Source organism: Stegostoma tigrinum, chromosome 30 (assembly GCF_030684315.1).
Source record: "Stegostoma tigrinum isolate sSteTig4 chromosome 30, sSteTig4.hap1, whole genome shotgun sequence".
NCBI classification, from domain to species: Eukaryota; Metazoa; Chordata; class Chondrichthyes; order Orectolobiformes; family Stegostomatidae; genus Stegostoma; species Stegostoma tigrinum.
In genome coordinates this window covers 39,921,200-39,941,262 of record NC_081383.1, presented here as the reverse complement: position 1 = coordinate 39,941,262, position 20,063 = coordinate 39,921,200, and the positions used below count along the sequence as shown (strand labels likewise).

The 20,063-nt window shown below is 46.0% G+C and overlaps 1 protein-coding gene across 1 annotated transcript; it reads right to left on the bottom strand.

Moving 5' to 3' along the window:
* Window positions 1-375: 375 nt before the first annotated feature.
* LOC132206083 (procathepsin L-like) lies at window positions 376-18,924 on the bottom strand. Its single transcript, XM_059638536.1, has 7 exons — window positions 18,811-18,924; window positions 17,559-17,681; window positions 16,160-16,307; window positions 11,013-11,236; window positions 6,945-7,107; window positions 2,460-2,562; window positions 376-727 (listed from the first exon to the last, which is right to left on the bottom strand). Exons 1-7 carry the CDS (start codon window positions 18,922-18,924, stop codon window positions 628-630), a joined length of 975 nt encoding a protein of 324 aa, XP_059494519.1. The 3' UTR covers window positions 376-627.
* Between the last annotated feature and the right edge of the window lie 1,139 nt (window positions 18,925-20,063).

Below are 20,063 nucleotides of genomic sequence, written 5' to 3'. Positions count from 1 at the left end.
CTGCAGTTCTGCACAATGTCATTTGCTACCAATGACTGGTTGAAATCACATGTTAGCCCTTGTCTGAATTGATCTCATAGGGAGAATGCCAGTCTACAGTCTGGCCAGATTAAACTGTTCCCAGGGGGTTCTCGGGTGGACTCGATTCAGTTAAACCTGAGTCTTGCCAGTTGCATGTATTCATCAATTGTACTGGTGTCAAAAACAGTCTTTTTTTAATGTTCTGTGCATTTGTCCATATCATGTTAGGACACTAGATTTTAAAGCAATCCAGACAGTTTATTGGGCACAGACAAATTTGTTTCTTTGGAACAAACACACTCTCGAAGTGATTGCTGGCAGTGTTTATTATATCGCTCAACATCAGCAGTACATGCAGGTTATTGTCTCTCCACAAGCTGGAGAATGTAGACACTCAGATGTTACTGTGGTTACATGCATCAAACACAGAATGATATTAACCTTTTATGTGAAGCTATAGAAATGTGCAGAAGCTGATATTATCCCACTTTTCAAATTGCAGCAGGCAGCTAAAGCAATGGCATCGAATGAGTCGACATCAGCAGAAATGGTTGCCTCATTCTTTCGGGTGGGGTTCAATGAAGCTTTGGTTTCACACATGGCTCCTTACACGATGGGATAGAACATATAGCTGGCAATCCCACAGTTATTCCCTTTGTCCTTAGACATTCTGATGTATCCTTTTTCACCCCAGGATGTTCCCCAACTGAAAAATAAGAAGATAAATTGATGTCGGAATCAAACTTCTGTTGTAGAGGCATATGTGGAGAGCCAGCTGCTTTAACACTGGGATCCGATTGAGATGATTTTAGGAGCTGGATTCTTTCCTAGCACCTGGAATTATCTGAGCCAGATAATGAGTTGTGAAGATTACTGTACATTAGCCTGGAAGGATTCAATTTTGCTATTTTGCACAAGTTGCGAATCTGTACAGTGATTTTAGACTCACTACAAACTTTAACATGGCATGAGGGTAACCTCTGTAAAAAGAATCAGGCCCAGCTGAAGCAGGTGTGTGGGAAATAGGGTCGAGTGAGATCACTGACTGTTGTCTCCTGGAGATTGCCTGCATGCCTTTTGGAGGAGAAGAATTTCTCAGCGATTTTTACCATCATCTTCTGAGATTACCTGCCACAGGAGACTGTCTGAGTGGAAAATGATTCGATGGTGCAGGTTACCCAGTGTCTCTTGGTACTACAAGGACTAAAAAAAACCCAGACTCACCAAGCTATTCTACTTCTCACCTATCCCTTCCTCCCACCTCAAGCCGCACCTCCATTTCCTACCTACTAACCTCATCCCACCCCCTTGACCTGTCTGTCTTCCCTGGACTGACCTATCCCCTCCCTACCTCCCCACCTATACTCTCCTCTCCACCTATCTTCTTTTCTCTCCATCCGCGGTCTGCCTCCCCCTCTCTCCCTATTTATTCCAGAACCCTCTCCCCATCCCCCTCCGTGATGAAGGGTCTAAGCCCGAAACGTCAGCTTTTGTGCTCCTGAGATGCAGCTGGGCCTGTTGTGTTCATCCAGCTCCACACTTTGTTATCTCTACCACCCATTACATCCTGGCACTATCCACCTTATCAAAGCATAATGTGTTTTGTTTTAAGCTACACATGTGCTATTTCCTCTGGGCCTCTAGGAAATGTAGAAATGTAGAAATGTGTGTGTGTGTGTCTACTCACTGCGCCACAGGATATCTTTCTTCAAGCGTTCTGTATCCAATCTGACTTGAAAATTTTCGCCAGTCCTGTGAATACCTCTTCCAATCCTAATTTTAATGATTGTAATGCGGTCAGCCAGCTGGCCCTCATAGAATATGAGTTCCCTGATTGGGGCTTGTTAACCTGGTCCAATCAGGGAGCCCTGACTGCCATATTGAAAGGGTGAGCCTCAGAGATACTGACGCTTTGGTGCCAGACTCTGTGCGAGGCAGTACTTCAGTCAAGGACTATGCAGGTGTAAAGAAAGGGTCACTTAGTGGCCGGATGCCAGCTTCTGGAGTTATTTCAGATATCATTTCAGATGGCACTACAATTCACCCTTCACATCCAGGTAAACACAGTGTGCTGTGTTGGTTAAACATATACACAGGCTGCAGCACAGAGACAGGAAATTCACTCTGTGTCAGTGTTCATACTCCACATAACTCCCCTCCCATACACCTTCCTCTAACCCTGTCAACACCTCCTTCTGTTCCTTCACCACCACCCCTTTCACCTCCTCCTTCCTCTTTAATATATCTGTGTCATTCAGCTCAACCACTTCTCATGGTAATAGTTTCCCCATTGCCAGCCCACTCTGGGTAAGGAAGTTCCTCCTGAGGTTCTGATTGGATTCGTTAATGGCTACTTTAAATGAGCTTTGAGAGTAAACCCAGTGCTCCTGTCGCTGCCTCAGATCTGTTCAGTTGTTTGTTGCTTATACAGTATATACCTGTTTTTAACCAGCCAATAGTTCATTCCATTCTCAGTTCCAAATCCAACCGTCAGCACTGCATGGTTTGCAGGGTGTTTGCAGTCTTGATCATAGTAAACTCCTGTATGGAGACACACATTGCACATGCTTAATTGTAAAATGTTTAATTAATTTTACTTTACCTTTGATTATTGAACACTGTCACGTTTTCTTCATCAACGATCTTCCAGTTGACAATCCTCACTCCTTGCTTTCATTCAATTTTATCAATGTTTCCCAATGCCCTCAACTCTGCCACTCACACCTCCTTGTGACATAGCTCTTAGATTCCAAGTTATATAGCACAGAATCAGATCCTTCAGTCCAACTTGTCCATGCCAACCAGATATCTTAAATGAATCTAGTTCCACTTGCCAGCATTTGGCCCTTATCCCTCGAAAGCCTTCCTATTCATGTATATATCTAGATGCCTTTTAAATGTTGTAATTGTACCAGCCTCCACCACCTCCTCTGGAAGCTCATTCCATACATGCACCACCCTCTCCATTGAAAAAGTTACCCTTTAGGTCCCTTTTCACCTGCAGTTTTGGGCTCTCCATGGATCAGAAATTGGCTAGCTGGAAGAAGACTGAGAGTGGTGGTTGATGGGAAATTTTGGGGCCACTGCTGTTTGTCATTTTTATAAATGACCTGGATAAGGGCGTAGAAGGATGGGTTAGTAAATTTGCGGATGACACTAAAGTCGGTGGAGTTGTAGATAGTGCGGAAGAATGTTGCAGGTTACAGAGGGACATAGATAAGCTGCAGAGCTGGGCTGAGAGGTGGTAAATGGAGTTTAATGCAGAAAAGTGTGAGGTGATTCACTTTGGAAGGAGTTGCAGGAATACAGAGTACTGGGCTAATGGTAAGATTCTTGGTCGTGTGGACGAGCAGAGAGATCTCAGTGTCCATGTACATAGATCCCTGAAAGTTGCCACCCAGGTTGATGGGGTTGTTAAGAAGGTGTACAGTGTGTTAGGTTTTATTGGTAGAGAGATTGAGTTTCGGAGCCACGAGGTCACTTTGCAGCTGTACAAAACTCTGGTGCGGCCACACTTGGAGTATTGCATACAGTTCTGGTCATCGCATTATAAGAAGGATGTGGAAGCATTGGAAAGGGTGCAGAGGAGATTTACCAAGATGCTGCCTGGTCTGGAGGGAAGGTCTTATGAGGAAAGGCTGAGGGACTTGAGGCTGTTTTCATTAGAGAGACAAAGGTTAAGAGACGACTTAATAGAGACATTCAAGATGATCAGAGGATTAGATAGGGTAGACAGTGAAAGCCTTTATCCTCGGGTGGAGATGGCTAGCGTGAGGAGACATAGCTTTAAATTCAGGGGTAATAGATATAGGACAAATGTCAGAGGGAGATTCTTTACTCAGAGAGTAGTAAGGGCGTGGAATACCCTGCCTGCAACAGTAGTGGACTCGCCAACTTTAAGGGCATTTAAATGGACATTGGATAAACATATGGATGATAATGGAATAGTGTAGGTTAGATGGGCTTCAGATCGGTTTCTCAGGTCGGCGCAACATTGAGGGCCGAAGGGCCTGTACTGCGCTGTAATGCTCTATGTTCTACCCTGGGGAAAAGGCCTTGGCTATTCACCCTATCCATGCCCCTCATGATTTTATAAACATCTATCAGGTCACCCCTCAGCCTCCGACGCTCCAGGGAAAACAGCCCCAACCTATTCAGCCTCTCCCTGGAGCTCAAAACATCCAATATCAACAATGTCCTTTTTAAATATTTTCCAAGTTCTTTCATGTTTAACTACATCTTTCCTATAGCAGCGAAGACAGAATTAAACACTGTATTTCAAAAGTGGCCCCACCAATGTCCTGTACGGACACAACATGACCTCCCAACTCCTTTACTCAATGTTATGATCAATGAGGGCAAGCATGCCAAATGCCACCTTCACTGTCTTATCTGCCTGTAAATCCACTTTGAAGGAACTATGCACCTGTGCCCCTCACCTTCTTTGTTTGGCAACACTCTCTAAGGCCCTACCATTAACTGTATGTGTTTCTTTACTTTCTTTACTTTTCTCATTTTCACTCCTTTTGGCATTGCACCACGAACCCTTTTCACATTTAATCTCCTTTGTTCCACCCTATCACAGACCTTCCCTTTTCTCTTTTCCAACTGGAAGTCCTGTCTTGATTACATTCTTCCAATTCCTACAACTTTTGCTGATGTCTTTGTGTCAATGATCGCCATTGTCTGCATTCCCGTTTGGTTTTGCTGCCATACATCAGAATATTGCAGCAGCTCTGGGCTCTGATCACTGTGTTTCTGGGGTGTAACTTGCTGAACCTCTCACTTCCACCACATACATTATACCAATCAACTGAGCACAGACTGGGGTGCAATCTACTAAAATCTGTGACAAGCCTTGCACCCAGCTCACACTTCCTGCAAGTGCAAAAGGAAAGGAACACTTGCACTTATATCGCACTTTACCCAGCACCAGATGTCTCGACGTGCTTTGTAGCCAGTGACCTGCTTTGAAATATAAGCACTGCTGTGATATAGGAAATGGAGCAAACAATATGTGCAGAGCAAGCCCTGACAGTGAACATGGGGAGAGGGCTGTGGGCCACAGATTTGGTTCCATAGCATCCTCGGTTTTTGGAGCTTGGCTTGGTCTCCGACTGTGTGTAACACCAATTGGATGCTATCTGTGCTAACAGGTTCTCTTAACCACACACACACACACACACACACACACACACACACACACACACACACACACACACACAGACACACAAACTCTCTCTATCACTCATTCACACTTGCACTCACTCACACACACACGCACACACACGCGCACACACAAACACACACACACACACACACTCTCACTTATTCACATGCACGCACTTGCACTCATTCACACACATTCACCAAACTCTCACACACACAAACACTCACTCCCACTCACATACACGCACACACACACACACTCACTGATTCACACAAACACTCACTCACACACTCTCACTCAGACTCACACTCTCACTCATTCACACAAAACTCACACACACACACACTCACACACATACTCTCACACACAAACTCACACTCACTCTCACTCACACGCACTCTCGCTCATTCACACACACACACACACACACACACATACACAATTTAACTTATTCACACACACACACAGACTCTCACTCATTCACATACGCACACACTCACACACTCTTACTCATTCACATTCACCCGCAATTTCACTCATTCACACACACTCACTCTCACATGCACACACACTCAATCAGACACACACACAGTCTGACTCACTCTCTCTCTCACACACACACACACACACACACACACACACGCTCCCTCACAAACACACAGAGTCACACACACTCATGCACGCACACACACACACACGCACACACACGCACACACACAGTCACACTCACTCATTCTTACTCTCACGTACTGTCTCTCGTGTGCTGCCACCATCTCTCACTCTCCCAGGATTAGGAAGGACCTCCACATCGCACTATTTAACGCTATCATTAAGTATTTTCCAGTTTGTTGCTGGTTAATCTCCTCTGGCTCTGGGTTGTGCTGTGGCAGTGCTGAAGTGATTTGAAATGTTGGTGAAGTCGAGAGGCAATGGTCCTGCACATGGAGACGGTCGGTACCACAATCACAAGGCTCCTTGAGCAGGTAACCGTCCCCCGTTGGCCACGGTTGTTGCAATTCCTGTCGAAGTGCCACATGAGAGGAGATTGAGAGAGGCCGAGAAACCCCTGCTGATGGTGCAGGGTGGGGAGGGAGGGGGTCTCTCAGCAGGAGGTCCAGGGATTTCTGCTTTCCTCCTAACCCAGGAACAATGAGTGTGCCATCTTCACTTTGCAAGGATGCTACTCATATTACTCGAACACCTCTGGTAAACAGCCCTGCAAATTTCATAGCAGGCCACGGATGGCATTGCCAGGGGCTGCGGAGCTGACTGTGGCCCGAATATTATTTTCACCACAGGGCTGTCTGTTAGTCGTGTGGACTGCTTTAAGTGGTGCCAGCCTCACACATCCTTGGGCCCCAGTGCCAAGGTGTGCGTTCACCCAGCAGCACATCACCACTGAGGTGCACCTCACAGTCAGTTACATTAGTGACAGCACAAAATTTCCGAGCTGCCTTCACTGCAAAAAGGAGCGGGTAAATTTCCCATCGCCATTCCTGAGCTCAGTTTCCAATCTGATTGAAATTTAACCCCATGGTGCCTGACAGCACTAGGCTTCCTGGAGCACGGGGTGGGGGGGGGGAGGAGGGAAAAGCGTGAACAAAGTGGAGAAGTGTGGTCCATTGTAAACATCGAGACATTAATAACAAAATAGTTGTCAGGAAGTGTGTCTGTGGATTAATGATTTTTGGTATCTTTTCTTGAATTGTTAATAACCTGACTGATAAACATCATCCAGAATGCTGGGTCTTACCTTGTTCATAAAACTGGAAGGTCTTTAGGCCTGAATAAATCACAACAGAGATTGGTCCTACGTCTCTCACTGCTTTTGCCAAATTAATTTCGCCTTCTCTTACACGTCTATAGTCAATGATTCTGGCAACAATTTTAGTTCTGTGATGTCTGCAGAATCCAACCTAAATGTTAAAAATAAATGTTCATTCAGATCATGTTTAAGTTGTTTCCTCTTCTGTTGACTCTTCTCTGCTTTCAGATTTTGGCTGCCACTTCCTTTCTCCAAAATCGGAAGGGTCCTTGCTAAATGTTGAAGAAAAGTTCAAAGTTAATGTTCACTAATACTTTGCAATACTTGTCTAGGTTTAAAATTGAGTCATAGAGCATGGAAACAGAATCCTCCTCCAACTCGTCCATGCTGACTAGATAACCTAATGTGACCTATTCCCATTTGCCAGCCTTTGGCCCTAAACCTTTCCTATTCACATAGCCATCCAAATGCCTTTTAAATGTTGTAATTGTACCAGCCTCCACCACCTCCTCTGGCAGCTCATTCCATACATGCACCACCCTCAGTGTGAAAATAGTTACCCCTCAGATCGTTTTTAGTATTGTTTTGTATCGATCATAATATTTATCAATCAATGCATTTGACACATTCTACACTGAGGTTAAACGAAGGGATTCAAAATAAATAGAAAAGTGGGGACTTGGAGAACATCATACTCAGCCTCGACAACTCGATTTGCCAATCAAACTTTCCCTCTGGCATTCTGAAACTGCTTTGGAAAGTATTGAGCCTGTTCGGAATTTTCAGTCACCTCAAATGAAAAATGTTCTCACACTTCCAAAAATTAAGTCATTCAGATAAATCTTTCTCAAACAGTCCAATGTTTACAAAATTGAAGAATCTTTGGATTACAACTCATTCTTTTTCGGCCTCTTCTCGGGTCCCTTTAAATCCTTCCCCTCTCGTCTCAAACCTATGCCCTCTACTTTTGGACTCCCCTACCCGAGGAAAAAGACCTTGGCTGTTCACCCTATCCGTGCCCTTCACTATTTTATGAACCTTGATAAGGTCACCCCTCAGCCTCTGATGCTCCAGGGGGATAAAAGCCCCATGCCATTCGACTTCTCCGTATAAATAAAACCCAGTCCCCAGCAACATGCTTGTAAATCTTTTCTGCATCCGCTCAAATTTAACACATCCTCCCTATAGCAGCACAACCAAAACTGTATGAAGTGTTCCAAAAATGGCCTCACCAACGTCCTGCTGAGCCTAGTCCTATGATGTCCCGAGTCCTACATTCAATGTTCTGAGCAATCATGGCAACTGTGTCCCCAGCACCTTCCTCTCCATCCTATCTGTCTGCAATTCCACTTCCAAGGAACTATGCACCTGCTCCACTCGGTCTCTTTGTAGCATCTTGCACCTTGGAAATGATGGAGTATTTTGATTTCATTTCCCGTTTCTGTGTTTCAATGAAAACTGGACAATCATAAATGTGGCAGCTATTGCAGAATGTTCCTCTTGTCTGATGGAGTGAAAATTTTGGTCCATGACTTCTCACCAATACTGCAGTTTAGTGCAGCTTTAGAAACACAGGGCAGGATTTAATGCCTCTCCTGGGGTGAGGCTGCTGCTGGGAGGATGTACTTACATTGGTGGGGGCACATGGCAGGAGGGAATTCTACCTTCACCCTGATTAAATCCAAGCTGGATTAGAATGTGAATGGCCTTCCTGTCACATTGCTAATTTCATCATGCATCAGTTCACAGCATGTGGCTATGACTGACTGTATCAGCATTTATTGCCGTTTTAGACTTGTTTTGGAGAAGGTGGAGATGAGCTGCCCTCCGGAACCATTGCGGAATATTTGATAGGGGCACTCACCATGCTTTTAGAGAGGGAGTTCAAGGGTTTTGCCCCAGGAGCAGTGAAGGAATGACAATGCATTCCCAAGCCAGAATGGTGCTTGGTGTGAGGGCAATTTGTGGTGGCGGTGTTCCCAAGTATTTGCTGCCCTTGTCCTTCTTGATGGAAGTGGCCATGATTTGGAAGGTACTGCCTCCAGCCCGGAGGTACATTTCTGCAGTGCACCTTGTAGAGAGTACATACTGCTGCCACTTTATGATGGTAGTGGAGAGAGTGAATATTTGTGGATGCAGTGCTAGTCAGGTAGCCTGGATTGGGTCCGGCTTCTTCAGTGCTGCTGGAGCTGCACCTGTTGAGGTGTGTGAAAGTGTTCCATCACTCCTATGACTTGTGTTTAGTTGATGGAAAGGCTTCGGGGATGTTGATAGTGGGAGGCTCAGTGATGCTGGTATTATTGGATGGCAAGGAATGATGGTTAGGTTCTCTCTTGTTGGAGTTGGTCATTACCTAGCTCTTGTGTTGTGAGAGCGCGTCCCCCCGCACCCCCTAACCCTCCATCAGGACCAATACATGCCCTCGGGTTGGTGTTGTAAGGACAGTCACTGTCTCCCTGTTAAACAGGACCGCTGGCCTCAGGCTGGTAATGGCCGCTCCTTGGGCCTTTCATCTGGGAGGAGCACTGCTGGTGTGCCGGTCAGTGCCTGAGTGACAATAAATCCTTTGGGACCTTCATGAAAAGAGGGGACTCTGGTTCTTGTTGACTCTCCAACCGGTGGGCGGGAGATCAGCATCTCAGTTAAACATGGCCATAGGGTTGGCTCAGAGTAAAGTGATACCAAGTCACCACATCATTGACCCCTGTCATATGGAGAGAGTGCTACTTTTATCCAGTTGTTTCTTTGGCCAATGAATGGCCGCCCCTGTGGAGAGCACAGTGCGAGGTCACATAGTGACCTCAGACTCTGCCTCACCTGTGACCTCAGGTTGTCTCAGGGAAAATAGAACAATGTTGAGCCAATTCCAAAAATAATCACAGCTCTGCTGGATAATAACACATGTATGGGTCATCTACAAGGAGCTCCAACATGAGGGTCTGGAGGAGCTGGGTGAAACATTTGAAGGGTGAACTGAAGAATCAGCTGAAGCTCTGTGTCACTGAGACAAGCAGCTGGGAAATGCTTGCAAAAGGCAGATCACAATGACACCCAATACAGAGGGACGAATGTGATGTGAAAAAATATCAACAGAATACAACAGTGGCTTCTGGTGAAACAACATCTGCACAAAAAGCAAGCTACAAAAATATTCACCCAAGGGCAGGCTCGAGCCATGTTGTGTCTTCATTACACCCCAGTATTTACAGACTGGCCATAGAATGAGCCAAATAGTTTGCACATCAAATGAGCCTTCTCATCAAACATTAATAACTGTGCACAGGTCACACTTTAAACTTAATTGTTTCATTTTTATGTAAATTGCAGCTTAGATTGGAGTCACTGACTGGCTTGATTGGACACATGGGAGAAGCAGACAGAGTAAAATAATTTCCTCTAGTCTTAACACTTCAGAGTTTCTGCAGTAACTGTTGTACTGGATGGTGTGTATTCCCAGATCAAGTACCGAACTTGCTGAATGATCTAGAGATAACACAGCGTGGAGCTGGAGGAACACAACAGGCCAGGCAGCATCAGATGAGCAGGAAAGCCGACGTTTCACGAAGAAGGGTCCAGATCCGAAACATCAGCTTTCCATCTCCTCTGATGCTACCTGGCCTCTACCCCCACACTGCGTTATCTCTGCCTGCAGCATTGGCAGTTCTGAATATTTCATGCTGAATGATCTGATGATTCAGCTGACTGCCACATCAACATACTGGCTCACAGAATTGTGAGCAGCAAGACCCAGGAATGGAAATACCCTTAACTCCTCATTCACATTGCCTGAGAGCAGGAGGTGTCGAGTGGGGATTTAGGAGATCATTACAAGATAAGGGAGAAATGAGAGGGAGAGCTGGCCTTGTCCTGAAAGGTGATATTCAGACTGCTTTCACAGTGCCACTGGCAGAAACCTGGGAGCAGATTCTCAAGGAAGGATTGATCCAGAGTCGGGTGCCAGCTTCCATTCAATTAGCACTGGGTTACACTGCTAACCATGAATGCTGAAAACAGACTGTACCTGGTGAATTTGAAAGACATTTAAAAGAAATTTACCTGTCCTGTGTAAGGGTAGGCCTCAGCAGAGTTGATGCCTCTTCTTCTAATCAGATATCGAAAGGCTCTCGCTAGCAATCCACCACGACATCCACCATTTCCTTTGTCACAATCAATCAGGCTCTGTTCACTCAGAGAAACCAGTCTTCCATATGCCTTTGCCCACTGTCCTTCAGCAGCACCAAGTGCACTGAAAGCCCAGGAAGCACGACATTGTTGCTGGTAATGAGAGAAATACAACAATATTAAAACATTCTGATGTAAAAATAATATCCACTTTCCATCTCCTCTCAGGTGGCGTACAGTCTCACACTGATGCTATGAGTCATTCTGATTGATGAGGTCTTTCAGAATCACACGGGATGAGCGGGTGCCTGTGTACCAGGGTTCAGGGGGCATTGCTCTTTGGAGAAGCAGCATCATTGACAGCAGAATAACTTTGGAAGAGATTAGGGATGGAGTCAGGAATACAGTAATTCACCACTGCCTGTGACCCAGGGTTAAATTCAGTTTGGATAATCGTCTCTCTGGGGGCTGTAAGAATCATTTGCGAATTTTGACAACTTCAACCAACTTCCTGTTAAGCCTCACATCAAGGGGAAAGAAATGGACAAACGTTGACATGAAATTAACAATCTGACTCTGAGACATAAGGATGCTGCAGTGGAAGATGGAAATGTTGGACTGGTGCAGGATTCAATGTTTTTTTGAGAGGGAATTTAAACTACATTGTTGGTGAGGAATAAAGGGGAACACTACAGAGCCAGCTGTGTACAGTCAATGGCGCCCAGCACCACAGGCCATCCCTCTAACCTGGCAAATCCCTATCCTTCTCTGAGCCATGGTGAGTTGCTCTTTCAATGGAGCTATGTAAGAACCAACTTGCTTTTCTGCACTTGTGCATTCTTGGAGTAATTTACCACAAATTGATTAATTAAAACCTGTATTCTCCAAGATTGCAATGCTGACCGAACTAAACAGACAAGTATATTTGGCTTCTGAATAGCATCTCACTCTACATTTTCTGTTTTTGATGAGTGGTGAGATGATTTTCTCTCGTGGCAGTGCTGCGTTGTAAATTAAGGGGGGTTATCGATTGTGAAATGCCTTGTTAAATGTTCAACTTGTCCCCTGACGAAGGGTCTAGGCCCGAAACGTCAGCTTTTGTGCTCCTAAGACGCTGCTTGGCCTGTTGTGTTCATCAAGCCCCATACTTTGTTATCTTGGATTCTCCAGCATCTGCAGTTCCCATTATCTCTCATCTTTCAGTTTCCTCTCTTACCGAATGAGTTCGATAGCAAGGAAACATGACATGGCATTCAGAGAGGGGACCTGATGGATGCAGTTCCCAGATTGTTCCAAAGGTCCTCATTGCTCCATCAGATCAAACAGCATCGCAAGGTACTATGTACAGGCTCCAGCTGCAGATGCCCCACACTGATGGACATTGGCATCTCGTATTTGCGAGCCACTGAATACCATGATGGCACCTCCCTGTTGCACTTGCTGGCAGCTGTGGGAGCACAAATGTGGAGTGAAGGGTGTACTAGCAACTGGCTTAGGAAGGGTGCTGCAAGTCAAGACACCCAGCTCACAGACTGGACCAAGGTACATCGCAGGTACGTCAAGGGCAGCCTCTGATACCAGTCCAGAGGACTGGCCACAGCCAGGGGGTGTCCCTGCCTTTGCGGCCCATAGACTGGGCCACACAGGTCCTGTGGCTCCATCGTGACCAGTCTGTGTGGGAAGCGGGTGGGGGACTAACACGGTCAGGGAGATGTACAGCTAATCAGTCAGAGATCAGGGCATTTCTAGTCTGGGACTGTTCACTTAGTTTGTTGAAGGGAGTCAGGCACAGGCAATCTGTTGCGTCCGTCCAGAGATGAACTGAGGAGGAAATGGGTGCTGCGGTTCAGGGACAAGGGGTCTGCTGCCATGAGAAGAAGACTTTGTAATTCTTCAGGACTGGGGGCTATAGGTTGGGTGTGGGGGATAACAGTTGTGAAGGGAGCGTGGGTGGTAACTATCTGCAATAGCCGATACAATAAATCTTGAATGGGAAGGGAGTCATGTGATGGAGGCTTCGATCATAGGAGCAGACTGGCTTCTTTAAGGCCCTTTAAAGGAGACAACATTTCACATGGAGCCATGATCTGTAGAAGACACGGGTCTGTGCGGTTTGTAATCCCCGGCCATTCAGATTCATTGGCCCCGTGTGTGTTGCACTCCCCCCTATCCAGAGATCGCTGACCAACTCCGTGGCACCAAAACTGTTGGACACAAAAGCCGGGGAAAGGAATAAGGAAGTTGTAGGATGAGGGACGATGGTTTGGAGCAGCACACACACTGACCTCTGTACACATTGTTCTTCTTGTTTCCCCATTTTGCACAGGCTCTCGACACAGACATTGATCTCGTGTGATCATGAAGTTAGGCTTCATGCTGGTTACAGTTACATTCAGACCTCCCTCCACAGAGTGAGAAACAGCCAAATGTGAGGTCAAACTGGTGCCATTGATAGAAAAGTACAAAACCAGGTACTGTGCATCGTCACCCTTGCCACCGAGGGTCCTTTATCTTCTCTGTCCCCCAGTCACTCTGACGTAGTGTACTCCTGGTCCCTGAGTGTGCTCATTGGCACAAGCTGTTAGCCCTGGAGGTTCGCTCACTCAACCTCAGGGCAGTTATGCCTGGGGGGGTTTGGACAATGCTGAGCAGAATGGGGCAAACAAGATGGAGGTGGAGGGTGCAACCATCTCTGAGACACCCTCTGTGTGGTCTTTGGGGAGACCTCTATGTGCTTCTTCCTCCAGCTGAGCACTGCCCATATTCCCTGTGAGGAGGAACGGGCAATTCAACTGCATGCCTGAGGACCAGTGGGCAATGGGCATTTCGACTGTGTGCCTGAGGACCAGTGGGCAATGGGCATTTCCACTGTGTGCCTGAGGACCAGTGGGCAATGGGCATTTTCACTGTGTGCCTGAGGACCAGTGGGCAATGGGCATTTTGACGATGTGCCTCAGGACCAGTGGGCAATGGGCATTTTGACTGTGTGCCTGAGGACCAGTGGGCAATGGGCATTTCCACTGTGTGCATCAGGACCAGCGGGCAATGGTGTGTGCCTCTGTAGAGCCAACAGTGAGGGTGCTGGGCACTGGTTCTCCATGGTGACTACCAACTGGTCCCTGGAGGGTGTGGAGATCACTACCTTGGGCATCTGGGCTCACAGAGAGTATCCGCACTCCTGCAGCCTCTGCCTCTCACATCCCTGCCTGCTGCTCCTGCCCCTCCATGTGGATGATTGCTGACACCACTGGCTCCTCTCCTGTCGCTGCCTGGTCTCAGGGGGCTGAAGGAGCTGTCTCAGTGAGGTGCTCACCAGATTGTGCTCCCACACCCTCTGAGGCTTACATCCTCATGAAGCTGGGGGAGAGTGCTGGAGGGGGCCTTGCTGATGTTTTCTCTCAGACCTCTACTTTCCTCCTTAGAAATCAAGGAGGTGTCTCCTTTCCCTATGGAGCTGTGGAGATGCTGACGGTATCCACAAATCCTGAGGGAGAAGGTGCTGTGACCAGTGGATAGACATAGTGTGCAGTGAATGAGACTGACAGAGGGTTTAACAGGAGAGCTGGACTGGAGCGAAGAGTGATATTTACTCAGTTGATGGGATCTGGATGTTTCATGATCTCAGTCTCCTCCTGTGATGGGCAGGAGTCACTCCTGGTAGGAGCTGAGGAATCTAATGACAGGTACCTCTACACCAATCCAGGAGCTGCCTGTCCTGGTAGTGGCCTGTTACCTCCTGGAATGAGAGAAAGGGTGAGACTGAGTGAGATGATTATGGGTGGCATGGATGTTGGTACAGGTCAGGAGGTGTTTCTGAGGTGTTGAGGAACTAGTGCAGTTGCCACATTGGTTTGTGAGATGGCAAAGATGTTAGTGGCAGTGCATGAGTCTGGGTGGGAGGTGGGTGCAGTGGCGGGGGTAGAGTGAGTGGGAGGTCGCAGAGATTGTGGCACACCCCATTCTTATGGCACTGTGGCTGTTCCACTGAACCACTGAGATGGTCCTACTGGAGTGGCGATCTTGGACCAGGCTGCCAACATCTGCCAAAATGGCCTCCTCTGGGAACAGGACAGAACTCCTTCTCACTGACCCCTTGACCGGGATATGCTCCCTGTCAGAGAATTCCAAGGCCATCTTCCCTTCTCTGGCACCTTCATAACATGTTCCTGGCTGACCAGGGAAACTTCGGGATTCTAGTCCTTGTGTGGCTACATAGCAGCCTCGTCTTGATGGCTCCAGTCCCAGGATTCTGGTCTTTCAGCAGATACCTATTGACTTGCTCCAGGAAAAATGTGTGGGAAGATGGGGCTAGAATTGGACATGAGGAATGTCATAGCTGCGATGATGCAGTTAACACGGTGGCTTTGATAAGATACGGTGAGAAATCTCACTGAGCCTTGTGGTGGTATCCCTCCTGAACATTCGATGTAACTCACACTTTGTGAAAAAAAGTATGATCTGGTCTTATGTAGCTCCCATACGTACACAACACTTCACACTCTAACCAGCAGATTCTGCCCTCCTGTGGACTGTATCGAAAACAGCTTTGTCTGCATGGAGAGTATGATTGGCACAGGTTCAAGGTGCAGCGCACTGAAGTGTGACTGTGTGTTCACAAGCTGACTTGTAGAGCACATGTTCAAATATTGTCTGCAGGAGACTGGACAGGGTATCACAGGGAAGCTTGAGAGTGCAGCTTGGAACCTTGTCATTGTTGAGTTGTGTTAAATGGGATCCGAACTTTTATCATGTTAGAATTGTACTAGTAGACGTGAATTTTAAAATTTACCCTAACATCCGAATTTGTTTTTGAAATAAAACATTTCTAGTCTCTTCGAGTAAAAGAATGAACATTAACATCACTTACACACCACCATGCTCCTATGCCTGACCACAACCAATGCCCAGAAACAACTGCAACAAGGAACAGGGGAATCATTTACAGGCAAATAAGATCTAAAATTCAAACTGAGCCTTTCTTAATTGTTTCTACAAGCACACCATAACTCCCAAAATTTTCAGAAATTAGTGTATACAGTTAATAATCAGGAGGAGGATTTATTCTGATTTTTACCTGTTTTTTTTTACTGGAGTAACTAAACCTTTTTTACGCCAGTCAACAGCTTCACCTTCATTAATTTCATCTCTTTCATTAACTTCCGGTGCAGTCAGGTTATCAGCATCAATTTGGACCATTCCACTCACGAGTTCATTGAACTCTTCATTGGTCTAGAAAGTCAAGCAGATTCATGAAATGGAGGTAGTGTAGGAGGAGGGTCAATAACCTCACAGAGCTACATTCCACACATTCACTGAGTTTAACACAAAGTGAGATGAAAGCAGTGCTGGCACTCCTTCCTCGTGTTTAATGTTTGACTGAATGAAAAAGAAGGGGCCATCTATTTCTTTCCAGTCCTGTATAAACATGGGTGGGGAGCCTGAGGGTGGCTCGAGTATCTCTGATTGGTGGTCCATCGACCAAAACAGCAGCAGTTTTTATATCTTTGTGAAGGTTCATGAGAATAATCCCTGGGAAGAAGGGAGTTATCACCAGAGAAAATGTCAAACAGGCTGGAGCCCTGAATCACTGAAGATGAGGAGAATAAGTGCTGGTCTTACAGAAACATATCAGATTCTGAGGAGATTGACAAGGTGGTGGTGAGTGGATGTTTTCCTTGATGGGGGGAGTTTCAAACCAGGGGCTGGGGTAGAACCCAGATATACATGTTAATGAGATGAGGATATATAATATGATGTAATGCTGACATCAACAGTCACGTACTATTGAGATGCTGAGGACAGGGCAATGGAGGAATTGTCCTGGTGAGCAGGATCCTGTACTTTAGAATGTCAGTAACAGAGGTTAGTGGATCTCTTGTGGGCGAAACTGTGCTCATTGCGAGATAAAGCAGAGTCAGAGACGCAGCAGACTCAGAAAGGACGGTCTTCCCTAAAGGAGCAGCCTGTACAATGCAGATTGTAACTCAGACACCCAGCCATTGTGATGGGCAGAATCCATGAGGACTCAATAACACGAGTTGTTTGTATCCATAGCGTGAGTGTGTCCCATAAAGACAGCTCACACCAACGAGCACTGTTTAGTGCAATTTAATAATACAGAATCTGAACATGGAGATGAGGAGGAATTGCATTATTCAGAGGATTGTTAGTTTTTGGAATTCTCTTCCCCAGAGAGACATGGAGGCTGGAGTCACTGAATATATTCGAGTTGGAAAGAGATGGATTTTTGATTTACAGTGAAGTTCCGGGTAATGGAAGCATGGAGTGGCGAAGAAGGAATCAGGAAATTGGAGTAAGATCACAATCCAGTCAGTCACTGAGTATACTGAATGGTAGATTCAGCGTGAGGGACTGAGTGGCCAACTCCTGCTTCAGCTTCTTGTTATAACCTTACACCAGTTTCACAATTTCACAATGACTGGCATTGAACAGATCTCAGATGAAACGTCTTGTACACACCAGATCTCCAAACTGGTTCATTCCCACAGTAAATGTGTGTTTCCCCATCGAGTACTCCAGGTTATGTTGTTCGATGTATCTCATATTGTTCTCCCAGACCATTCTCCTGTAGGTCTCTTCATCCTGAATAAAGACATTAAGCCAATCAGGCTCCAGCATCTTTCATTCATAAAATTAAACAGTAGCTTTAAAAATCCCTGTGTGAAACCTGAAATAACATTTTGCAATTGGGTTTCTATCCTCCCAACCAGATCTGAAAAGTATCAGTCAGGTTCGCCCCACACTGCTCCCCACCCACCAAAAAATAAATGCACACACAGCAAAACTTGTTTAGCTGCCAGTCTGAGAGATTGGTACTGAAAGTGAAGCCGAATAAAAAAAGCTGAACGGGAGGCTGGTTTGATACCCCCTCAGTGACGAGATTGAAAATGGACACACTCTACATCTCGCCACCTGCCCCCGTCCCAAGTGAAAGTAGTGTAGCAGCAGGCATGGGATTCAACAGCTCCATATCCCTGTGAACCTACTGAGGCCATTACATGGGCAATTACTACCCACTCAGGAACCTCGTCACCCTGTCGTGGGAGAGGCTTGCATCAAGCAGCCAGCTCAGTAGGTGAGGTTGGGCAGAGAGAGGGATGTATCTTTGAATGGGCCTCTGGGGCTGATCAGAAAGCTTCCCCTATGCCTCAACCTCCAGGGTGCCTTCCCACGATTAAAACCAAAAGAACTGTGGATGCTGTAAGTCAGGAATAAAAACAAGTTGCTGGAAAAGCTGGAGAAAAAATCAGAGTTAACGTTTCGGGTTTGGTGCTCTGCGGAAGGGTCACTGGACCTGAAACATTAACACTGAGTTTTTCTTCATGAATGCTGCCAGACCTGCTGAGTTTTTCCAGCAAATTCTGCTTTTCTGCCTTTCCACAATTGTCTCTTCAACACCAGGAATGGATTTGAATCTTCTCAAGCCATTTCTGTGGTTTCTGTTGTGACTCCAGTGAAATGAGTTACACCAGGTCCTTGCTGTTTCACTATGAGTTTCATCAATCTTCTCCTGGAGTTAGAGACTGAGAGAATGCTGGTGGAGTTTCAGGATCTCAATTTCACTTCACATATCCATTCCACCCAACAGGTATCTCTTATTTACTGCAATTAAGAATTGTCAATATCTGTCATGTGTGTGCAATCCTTTCCTCTTTCTGAGTGAGCTGAGCATTTGGAATACACTTTCTCCCAGAGCACGTTCCCCTTTTACCTCAGTGTATTGTTTCTCATGCTGTGATTTCCAGTTCTTCCAGCCTTCATCCAGTGTTGAGGCCACAGCCAGGATAGACACGAGTCCACAGCCCAGAAAGAGAGAGAACTTCATGATGGACAATCTAACAGAGCAAAACCAGTGGGTTTTAGACAGAAACTGGACAATATTCCAATTAGCTGTTTGGCAAAGTTACTCTCAAAGAGGAACAATACAAATAGTATCCTCGTCCATCAAATGCTGAAACTTTTCTGCATCCCAATGATACGCTCAATGGTACAATGATACAATGATATACAATGATATGCAATGATAGAGAGAACTGCGATGACCAGTGAAGAAACAATTACTCAGAGAGCAATGAGATTAAAGGCTTATAGTATCCTGGATCTGATTGCTTGTATCTGAAGGTTTTAGATGTAGCTACTGCAGAGACAGTGGATACAATGGCTGCGATCTTATTTAGCTTCAGGAATTGTCTCTGTGGATTGAAAACTGTAAACGTAACAATTCCCAAAAAAGAAGGGAAAAGAAATTCGGAAGTTTTCGGCCAGTTAGGGAAGCATGATGTCATTGGGTAAAATCGAACAAAGACAACAAAGAACAACACAGCGCAGGAATGGGCCCTTTGGCCCTCCAAGTCTGCGCCAACAAATTCTGCCCTTCCATACTAAAACTGTCTTCGTTTACAGGATCCATTTCCCTTTATTCACTTCCTACTCACGTATTTGCCCAGGTGTTTCTTGAATGTTGCTGTTGTGTCTGCTTCCACCAGCTCCACTAGCAGCACGTTCCAGGCACTCACTGCCCTGTGTGTGAAAAGCTTGCCTTGCATGTTTATTTTAAATATTTCCTTCCCCCCCGGCCCCAACAACCCTGCACCTTGAACCTGTGTCCCCCAGTAATTGACTCTTCCGGCCTGGGAAAAGGCCTCGTACTTTCCACTCTTTCGATGTCATTCACAATCTTACAGACTTCTATCAGGTTGCCCCCTCAACCTCCTGTTGGCAGGGTGGTGCTGCTGTAGTTAGCTGCAGGAAAGTTAGATGTGTTGGGTTGGGTGAGTTAGTAAGTTTGCAGATGACCCCAAAAATAGATGATGCGGTGGACAGTGAAGAAGATTATCTCATAGTACAATGGATGTGACAATGGGCCAAGGAATGGCAGATGGAGTTTAATATAGGTAAATGTAAGGGGATGCATTTTAGTAAGGCAAACAAGGACAGGACTTGCACAGTAAATGATAGGGCCCT